A 9,943-nucleotide genomic window follows, 5' to 3' on the forward strand; every position below is an offset into this window, starting at 1 on the left:
GGAACAGGCCAGGCTGGAAAAGCCCACAGTGGTATGGGCTCAGGTATTGCTACCGTCATCAGGAGCTATCACAGGCTCATCTGGGGGCATCATCCTCTGGGACTAGCAGCTGGACCTTCCTAGCCTAGGAGAGGTCTTGGGGATGGAGGAGCCAGGAAGAAGTTCAGCCCCTTCTCCGGGGAACTTGAGGAAAAGCGAGGCTGAGGTTGGCATTTGTTGATGCCAAGCAAAGTAGGAGGTGCTGTGGCAGGCTGAGAGGGATGCAGGTGGGCGTGGATACGTGACCCCAGAGGATCACTTGGAGCAGTGCTGGCTCGAGCTGGTGGTCTGGGAGAAGCGGATGCTGGTGCTGCCTCCACTGCCAGACTTATAGCTGCTGCCTCCCGAGGTCTGGATGCCACCAGAGGCGGAGCCAATTCCACTCCGGCTCACAGAGCTGCTGCCTCCGCTGCTGACCCTGCCCCCGCTGCTGCCACTCTGGTAGCCGCCGCTGCTGCCACCACTGAGCCCTCCATAGCCACTGCTGCTGCCTCTGCTGCTGCTGCCGCCTCTGTAGCCACCGCTGCTGCTGGCACTGACCCCTCCGTGGCTTCCAGCAGAGCCGCTGCTGGTGCTGGTGACATTGCTGATCACCGCTGCAGAGAACAGGCACTCAATTCAGGCAAAAGCCTGGGTCTGTATCACAACTCTACCCTGCTTGGCTTGTGAATTGGAGGAAGGTGCTTAACTTCTCTGAGGCCTCAACTTGTAAATAAATGACAAGAGTGAGCCTGGCTCTCTGGCGTCCTTCCCCAAGAACAAGAGCCAGCAGCATCCATGGAAATTTCTGGTTCTCCAACCTAAGGAATTCCCCAAGACCATGGGCATTTTAGCTTTGGCCTTAGAGTTTCCCAGCTTATGTGAGAAGGCGAGTGTGTGGCCATGGCCCTAGCACTGTTTGGTGGCCTGGTCTCCTTGCATGGGCCAGCCTCTCCTGCTGTAGATCAGTCAGTGAGGGTGTCTCTGTGGCCACCCGTTTTGCAACCCAGGGAGAGAATTTTTGAAGGGCTACTTACAAATGCACACAGCACTCTGACACTCTCCAGACATCCTACAAAGGAAGAGAAAGAGATGTGGACTATTTCTGCAATGAGTCACTAGCCACAGAGCTGAGGGTTCATTACCTTGGGAGCCACGTTCCCCTATTTGCCCTACTAGAGGTCAAGCTCCTGGGGGAAGAAGCCTATTCCAAGTGTCTCTATGACCACATCTCCCCAGGAAAAGGAGCTTGTGGGGCCAGGGGATGGGGTTGAGGTGCTCAGAAGCTTCACCAGCCATCCTCCATTTCTCCATCTGTCTGCCCTCTTTCCCTTAGTTTCCAGAGCATCTGTTCCAGGCAAAGTGCTCAACTACCCAGCCCCCAATTGGTTAGTCCCGCCTCATCACTCTTCCCCTGCTGAGACCGTCTTTCTACCTCCCTCACCCAGCCCTGGTGTTCTTCTGATTTTCCTCTCCCAGGAAGCCTTCTCCAGTGAGCCTTCCCGGGGTGGGGGTAGGGGTGGTGGTTCAAGGTAAGGTAAAATGTGAGAGGGGCTGACACTCAACACATGAGGAGCTTGAAAATGTCCTGCCCACACAGCCCATCTTTCTGTGCCTCATTCATGTTCATGGAGCAGGCACGTCCACACATCTGAGCAGACATGGAGTATGTCTGCACCCCTTGCCAGTGTGGGCCCCCCTGTGGTCGACCACTCTGTCCTTATCCCACAATCCCCAGTACACATAGCACCATCTTCACTCTCACACCTTTCATTGATTTATAAAAAAAAAAAAAAAAAAAAAAAAAATCCATAAGCTTCCTTCTCACCCCTGAGTTCTGCTTCCTCCATCAGATTGGGAGCTACCTGAGGACAGAGGTTCAACACAGGATGCATGGAGCAACTAGTCAGCAGAAAGATCTCTCAATTCTTGACAATCCTTTGGCATTTGATATCCACTCCCTAAGCCCTTAACTGCTGCTTGATGCTGTGCTATTTTTCCAGAGTATGTGTGCATCGGCCACCTGCCCTGTGGACTCAGCCTCAGGGGTGGAAATTTACAAGACTCTCTCTACTGTGCTGTCCAATATGGTAACTGCTAGTGACATGAAGCTAGTCACATTTATTAAAATTAAATTAAGTATAAAACTCAGTAGTTCCTCAGTTGCACTAACCATTAGTACTCAAGTGACTAATGGCTACTGTACTGGAGAGCACATAAAACATTTCTGTCATCTCAGGAAGTTCCAGGGGTACCTGGATGGCTCAGGTGATTAAGCGTGCAACTTTGGCTTAGGTCATGATCCCACAGTTAGTGAGTTTGGGCATCGCATTGGGGTCTCTGCTGTCAGTATAAAGCCTGCTTCGGATCCTCTGTCCCCCTCTCTCTCTGCCCCTCCCCACCTCAAAAATAAATAAACATTTTTTAAAAAAGTTCCAGTGGACATCACTATAACTTTTGTCATAACCCCAAAGCACTTTTCCGTACTCATTGCTCATAAGAATGATCAACAGAGCTGTGTAATACATATATCCATGGTAAATAGGAGAATTGGACGATCTTGATTGACAAAAAAAAAAAAAAAAAAAAAAATGGGGGGCACTTGAATCCTAAATTCTGTTGTTCAGGAGGTTCCTTACCCCTTGTCTGAGTTGTCCTCTCCAATCATCTTGCTCTCTTTCTTCATTATCAAAGGTCACTCTAAAATCCTATCTGGAGAATGCTGGCCCCACAGCCCCTCACCTGCATTCCTCGCCCTCCAGCAGCTTGCGGTAGGTGGCGATCTCCATGTCTAGGGCCAGCTTCACGTTCATCAACTCCTGGTAGTCCCGCAGCAGCCGGGCCAGGTCATCTTTGGCCTTCTGTAAGGCAGCCTGCAGCTCTTGGAGCTTTGCATTGGCATCCTTGAGGGCCAGCTCCCCACGCTGCTCAGCTTCAGCGATGGCCACCTGCAGGTTGGCGTTCTGGGCCAGGAGGAGGTAGGAGACTAATTAGCCTAGTGATCAAGAAACAGCTGATTTTTCCTGAAAGTTCTTTTCTCCATTCAGCATCCCTCCATCCCTTACCACAATGGCACATGCCCAGAAAACAGAAGTCCATTTTGCAATTGGTCTATTTATCTATGGCCCACTGAAACTAACTCCTGTGTCATCAAGAAAAGGAACACTGGGGGCGCCTGGGTGGCGCAGTCGGTTAAGCGTCCGACTTCAGCCAGGTCACGATCTCGCGGTCCGTGAGTTCGAGCCCCGCGTCGGGCTCTGGGCTGATGGCTCAGAGCCTGGAGCCTGTTTCTGATTCTGTGTCTCCCTCTCTCTGCCCCTCCCCCGTTCATGCTCTGTCTCTCTCTGTCCCAAAAATAAATAAACGTTGAAAAAAAAAATTAAAAAAAAAAAAGAAAAGGAACACTGGGACACCTGGGTGGCTCAGTCGGTTAAGTGTCCGACTTCAGCTCAGGTCATGATCTCACAGTTTGTGAGTTCAAGCCCCGCGTCAGGGTCTGTGCTGACAGTTCGGAACCTGGAGCCTGCTTCAGATTCTGTGTCTCCTTCTCTCTCTGTGTCCCTCCCCCCACTTGTGTTCTGTCTCTCAAAAAAAAATAAATGTAAAAAAAAAAATTTTTTTAAAGAAAAGGAACTCTGATTCGCTGATAAAGGCAGTAGTGGTAACTGGTAACTGGTTTTCTGCAAAACTGTTAAATACTCCCCTGCCTAATCAGTTTATTCCAGTGACACAAATTAGCCATTGAGGTAATGTGAAGCTCATGACCAATAGTTCATGGAAGGTAGATCCTACTGAGAACGGAGGGTTTAAGGCCCTCCCTACAATTGCAAGATTTGCTGGGAAAACCAGCAGGAGCAACCATCTCTCCTTAGGGAACTTGGAAGATTTCTGAGGGAATCTCAGGAAGAATGGAGTCTCCCAGAGTCTGCTGTCCCACATGTGACACCATGGAAGGACACAGAAAGCGTGTGGCAGAGGCACAATTGTTGCTACTCTTTCTCCCTATGGCCCAGAAGACCTCCAGGATCTCTCCAATAGGACCAGACCCACCTGCTTCTTAACATTCTCGATCTCGGCCTGCAGCCTCTGAATCATCCTGTTGAGCTCCATGATCTCACTCTTAGTGTTCTTGAGGTCATCTCCATGCCTGCCGGCCGTGGTCTGCAGCTCCCCAAGCTGACAGAGGGGAAACCAATCAACATAGCTTCACAAAGTGTTAGAATATTCTTGATGAAGGTCAGCGGGACCTAAACCTAGAGTATGCAGGCAAGGAGAGGGCTCCCACCTTGGTCTGGTACAGAGCCTCAGCCTCTGCCTTGCTTCTCTGGGCAATTTCCTCATACTGGGCCTTGACCTCGGCGATGATGCTGTCCAGGTCCAGGCAGCGGTTGTTGTCCATGGACAGGACCACGGATGTGTCACTGACATGACTCTGCATCTGAGACAGCTCCTATAGGGAACACGGATGGTCATTCTCAGCATCTCTTGGCCCCAGGAAATGCTGGGAATGAATAAGTCCAAGAATCTTCTACCAGCAGAGATATCCCAAAAATGGGGCCAGCAATGGAACAGTCAGAAAAATAAGCTTGCATTTCAGGCCTGGCTACAGCCTAAAAGATGCCAGGCAACAAAGTTAAAGAAAAAAAGTAAATGTGCAAATAGAATAAGGTTGTCAGCCTGAGAGTATCAGTCAGTGAGTTCAACTGTGTGGGTTTCCAGGGGACTGGAGTAGGGAGGAGTGCTCTGAAGGAGCTAGCTGTGATACTGGCATAGGACCCAGAGGGAAGGTGTAGAACAAAAAGGGCTGAGGACAGAAGGAAAACAAAGAAGTCAGAGAGGGACCCTGGCCTTGTGGCCCAGGTCTATGCAGGCTGGGTAAGCTAAGTTAGCATTTCCCAGGTGGGGGGTAGCTGAGTTCCGAGCTCTGTTGCTGGTTTTGTGAGTGTTTTGCCCCTTAACTATCCCCTAAAGTCTTGCTTGGGAAGCATGTCAGAGAAGGTGCAGACACGAAGGCTCTGGAGCCCAGCAAACCAAGAAATCAAGGAATCACCATCTCATAGAGGGTCCTCAGGAAGTTCAGTTCATCTGTCAGGCTGTCCACCTTGGCCTGTAGCTCCACCTTGTTCATGTACGCAGCATCCACATCCTGCGGGGTGTGGAGACGGGCAGTCAGACACCCGAAAGAATGACCCGCAGCCCCCTTACCACCCACAGCTCTTTCCTAAGCCTTTGTCCCTCCTCTTGTCCCTCCCCTGTCCTCCCCCTAATTTCCACTTCTCACCTTCCCTCTTAATAGAAAATCAAAGTGGTTTTCTTCCCTTTAGTTGCTTTGACCAACCAAACCCTGATGCTTTAACAAAATATAAACCATATGGAGTATGGGTAGATAAATCACATTTATCTAACATGTGAATTTGGAGGTTTGGTACCAGGTAACCAGCCTTCTGAATAGAAAGGAGGATATTCTATTCTTCTCACTACTTCATCTTTACAATCAAGTCAGCTGCAAGTATTGGCTGATTGTTCTTATTAATACCATCCAGGGTACCCTGTAGGCTGCAAACCTTGATTAATGCTACAGATAAATCCTTCATTATTTGTTCGCATTACTGATCAGTTCATTAGTCACAGTGACATTGTAAGGCATCTTTCCTCACCAATAACCTATTTAGAGCTGCTTCCTTCGTTTCCAAAACTGTCAGGAAAAATATAAACCCCACACCCAGCATAGGGTCACTGTGCCCCAGAGCTGCTGGCTCTGCCCTGACTCCATGGGGGTGGTGCCCAGAAATAGAGCCTTGATCTGTTCCTCCCCGTTTGCTCACCTTCTTGAGCCCCACAAACTCATTCTCAGCCGCATTGCGCTTGTTGATCTCATCTTCATATCTGGGACAGAAAGAAGCGCATATTTGGACAGTGACATTCCAGAAATAAAAAAAAAAAAAAAATTGAGGATCCCAAGCACTCGTCCAGAATCTTCTCACCAGGGGACAGGACCAGCTTCATGGGCGTGTGACCTGTGCAGTTACACAGGTCCCTGGGTTCAGAAAGTCCTAACAGTTTAATGTTCTGCTGGCACCAACCCGATTTTTTAACAAGGGCCCTGCATTTTCGTTGTGCACCGAGCCCCTAGAATTACATAACCCATCCTGCTTGAAGACCTTTCAAAGCTCAGGCCGCTGCCTCGTCCTCCTTCCTCCAAGCCCAGGTAACAGGCTGAAGTGTGGGGAGATGGGAGAGGGAGGAGGGGAGGAGGGGAGGCGGGGAGGAGGCACCAGGGGCGTGACTTCTTGTCTGGCTGTGACAAAGGTCACAAAGCGCAATGTGTGTACGTGAGACCCAGAGAGGTATTTGCTCAGACTGGGTGCTTCTGCTTCTGCCCTCTCTGTTTCTCTTTCCATTAAGAGTTGCTTCTTACAGGAATTTGGGTTAAGAATGAACTCATGTCTCCTGAATGCACCAGGGTTATGAGATTCCTGCTCGTTAATGACTAAAATCTCCCCCGAAGGGTCTGGATCTCATGAAGACTGAAAATGGAATGATTCCAGGAGAAAAGGTTTCTGGGCAATGTCAATCTGAGTTGCCACTGGATTCCCAGAGCTCAGCACTGAGCCCGGCACAGAGCGGTGCCTGCCAGATTTGTGCAGTTGACCCAAGATGGGGCTTCCCCAAAACGGGTGTACCCACCCCTGTGGGTCCTGACCCCATGGATATCTGGAGCTCCCTCCTCACCTCACAGACCTCAGAGGGTATCAACTACAACCCCAGACATGCAGGACAAGGTCGATTGAAGCTACAGAAACAGAGTACTAGACTGGACACATTGAAAGAGTGTTTTACAAAGTGTGGCCCTAGACCATCTGCCAGGTGGTCTCCCCCCTGGGAACCATGGGGCACTAGACTCCTGGGACCTGCCCCACACCTACTGATTCACAATATCTAGGTCTGGAGCACAGGAATATGTGTTTCTGACAAGCTTCCAAGGTGATTCCCATGTACAGTAAGTGTGGAGGGCTCTTCATCCCAAAACGTTTTTAATTCTGGGAAGATTCTCTCATCCACCTGAGTTAGTGTAGGAGGGGCCTGCCCAGAGCCTGAGAAACGTGTCAGAATCAGCCACCTAGAAGTCTCAGTTCCCACCCTCTGACCCCTTCCGCTTGGTCATGCCTCACTCAATAAGTCCATCCAAGAGTATTGACTGAAGGTGCAGTCAGGGACAGTTAAAATCTCAAACCGGGGCTACACCTCCCTGCTAATCCCCTGGAAGGCGGAACTCCCCAGTTGGGGCCCTCACTTCTTTTTGAAGTCCTCCACGAGGTCCTGCATGTTCTTCAGCTCTCCTTCCAGGTTCCCCCTCTCCCCCAGAACCAAATCCAACTGCCTGCGTAGGAAACTGATGTAGGATTCAAAGAGAGGCTCCAGGTTGTTGGGGCCTGAGCCAGTGCCTGTGGTCTGCTGCTGGAGCAGGTTCCACTTGGTCTCCAGGACCTTGTTCTGCTGCTCCAGGAACCGCACCTGCATCAGGTGAGAAAGACAAGGAGTCAGCCTCCTGAGTTGGGCAAGTGGGGCCAGGCAGCCCAAAGAGTAGAAAATGAACCCAGTTCTCCAACCAGCGATAACCTCTGTTGTGCTGTGTTTTGTTTTTAACTTGGAAGAGTGAGAATTTAGACGAGGGAGAGCTAGAATATGTTTATACCTAGTATCTTCACTTATTCTATCTCAGTTAATCCTCACAACCACCTATAAAGGAGGTGTTACTATATCCCCTCTGTAGACAAGGAAACAGAGTCTCAAACAGTTTAACTTGCCCAAAGTGATGTGGCTACTACATGACAAAGCTAAGGGTCACACTCAGCACTACCTTATTCTACTAGGATCCTTTGGAACACCTCTACAGGAGGCCAGCATAAATAAAGTTATTTATAATTGTTTTTCAAGTGAACGTTTTACCTCCCTACAGGCAATGAAAATAGTCAACAAGGTCTAACTTTTCCTAAATTGGGCCATATTGTCCCTAATTGTTTCCCCTTCCAGTTACTCAGCTTACAGCTGACTTGGGTTTAACTTCACACTCCCGGTTCATTCCCCCAGACCCAGCACACCTTTCCCTGCCCCAGCATAGACAGCTCGAATCAAGAAGGTGAGCCTGGGTGGCTCAGCTGGTTGGGCATCTGACTTCAGCTCAGGTCACGATCTTGCAGCTCATGAGTTCAAGCCCCATGTCGGGCTCTATGCTGACAGCTCAGAGCCTGGGGCCTGCTTTGGATTCTGTGTCTCTCTCTTTCTCTGCCATGCTCCTGCTCATGTTCTGACTCTCTCTCTCGCTCTCAAAAATAAACATTTAAGAAAAAATGTTTTTTAAAAGGTGAGCCAGTTGCTGAGACCCACCACTGAGAGATAGTCCCACAGTTCCTAGTAATGCAAGTTTGAGTTCCAGCTCAATTCCAGTTCGATTATCCAGAAGTTGCTTTGCAAGAGAAATTGAATGTTAGCTATAATAAGCTCATGGCTAATGCCCCAGTCTTAAAAGGGAGAATGAGCATGTTTGGACCCTCATTTCATTTTCCCTAGTCCTATCTCTAGAAGGAAATTGGGAACTGGATTCCCTTTCCTTCCCCTGGTTCACAGCTAGGAAAACAGGGTCCGAAGAGCAAAAAAGTCATGTTCGCTGTCCTAAAGGCCCCAAGGCAGAACCAGGACAAGAAGCCAATACCTCAGGGGTGCTCAGGTGGCTCGGTTGGTTAAGAGTCCGACTTCAGCTCAGGTCATGATCTCACAGTTCATGAGTTTGAGCCCCACATCGGGCTCTGTGCTGACAGCTCAGAGCCTGGAGCCTGCTTCAGATTCTGTGTCTCCCTCCCTCTGCCCCTCCCCTGCTCATTCTCTCTCTCTCTCTCTCTCTCTCTCTCAAAAATAAATAAAACATTAAAAAAATTAGAAAAAAAAAAAAAAGAAGAAGCCAATACCTCACCTATGAGCCTGGCAGATCCTACTGGCATCTTTGTATACCAATCCCCTGGCAGCCAAAACCATCCACGCCACCTTTGAGCTTTGCTCTCACCTTGTCGATGAAGGAAGCGAACTTGTTGTTGAGGGTCTTGATCTGCTCGCGCTCCTGGGTCTTTACTTGCCCAATCTGGGGGTCGATCTCCACATTGAGAGGCTGCAGGAGGCTCTGGTTCACAGTCACTTCCTGGATTCCCCCAGGGAAGCCACCAGGACCAAAGCCACCGGGCCCACCAAAGCCACCTGGCCCTCCAAAGCCACTGGGCCCTCCAAAGCCACCAGCCCCTCCAAAGCCACTGGGCCCTCCAAAGCCACCAGCCCCTCCAAAGCCACCTCCCATTCCTCTGCCACCACTAAAGCCACCACCAAAGCCACCTCCATAGCCACCCCCAAAGCCACTGCCACAGCTGCTACGCCCTCCCCCAAAGCCACCAGCCCGGGAGCCACCGGCCACGCTGATGGAGATGCTCTTGTTGCCACCCAGGCTGTAGAGGCTGCGACTGCCAAAGCCACCCGCCCCACCCCGGAACCTGCAGGCCCCTCCGCTGGCTCCCCCCGAGCGGGCCACACAGCTCATCCTGCTGCTTCCTGAGACCACGGCAGAGCGACCCGAGAAGCCCTGGCTGCCGCCACTGAAGGACTTCTTGCAGACTTGTCTGTTCATGGTAAGAGAGCTTGGAGGTCAGCTAGCAATCGCTTAGCAAGAGCCTAGAGGGATGAAGGCAGAGGATGGGGACAGAGAAGAGGCTGGCCTTTATATACTGAGGAGTTAGGCTTGGCACAAGGAAAGGCAAGCAATTAGCTGAGAGTCATCTTGGGTTTGGTTTGCCTCCCAGGCAATAAGTTGCTTCTAGATTTGCAACACACCTCAAAACTAATCCTCTGGACCAAAATGACTTTGCTTTTTTAGCTTAATCAC

The 9,943-nt window shown here is 50.3% G+C and overlaps 1 protein-coding gene across 1 annotated transcript; it reads right to left on the reverse strand.

Annotated features, from left to right (window-relative positions):
• Positions 1-294: 294 nt before the first annotated feature.
• LOC124501457 (keratin, type II cytoskeletal 2 oral-like) lies at positions 295-9,688 on the reverse strand. Its single transcript, XM_047065653.1, has 10 exons — positions 9,322-9,688; positions 9,080-9,267; positions 7,313-7,533; positions 5,844-5,904; positions 5,069-5,164; positions 4,304-4,468; positions 4,069-4,194; positions 2,761-2,981; positions 1,056-1,090; positions 295-635 (listed from the first exon to the last, which is right to left on the reverse strand). The coding sequence occupies exons 1-10, from the start codon at positions 9,686-9,688 to the stop codon at positions 295-297; spliced, it is 1,821 nt and encodes a 606-aa protein (XP_046921609.1).
• Positions 9,689-9,943: the final 255 nt, after the last annotated feature.

The sequence above is a fragment of the Lynx rufus genome, unplaced genomic scaffold (genome assembly GCF_022079265.1).
Source record: "Lynx rufus isolate CCGP_SWC_20201006 ecotype Redwood Valley unplaced genomic scaffold, mLynRuf1.p SCAF_7, whole genome shotgun sequence".
Taxonomy (NCBI): Eukaryota; Metazoa; Chordata; class Mammalia; order Carnivora; family Felidae; genus Lynx; species Lynx rufus.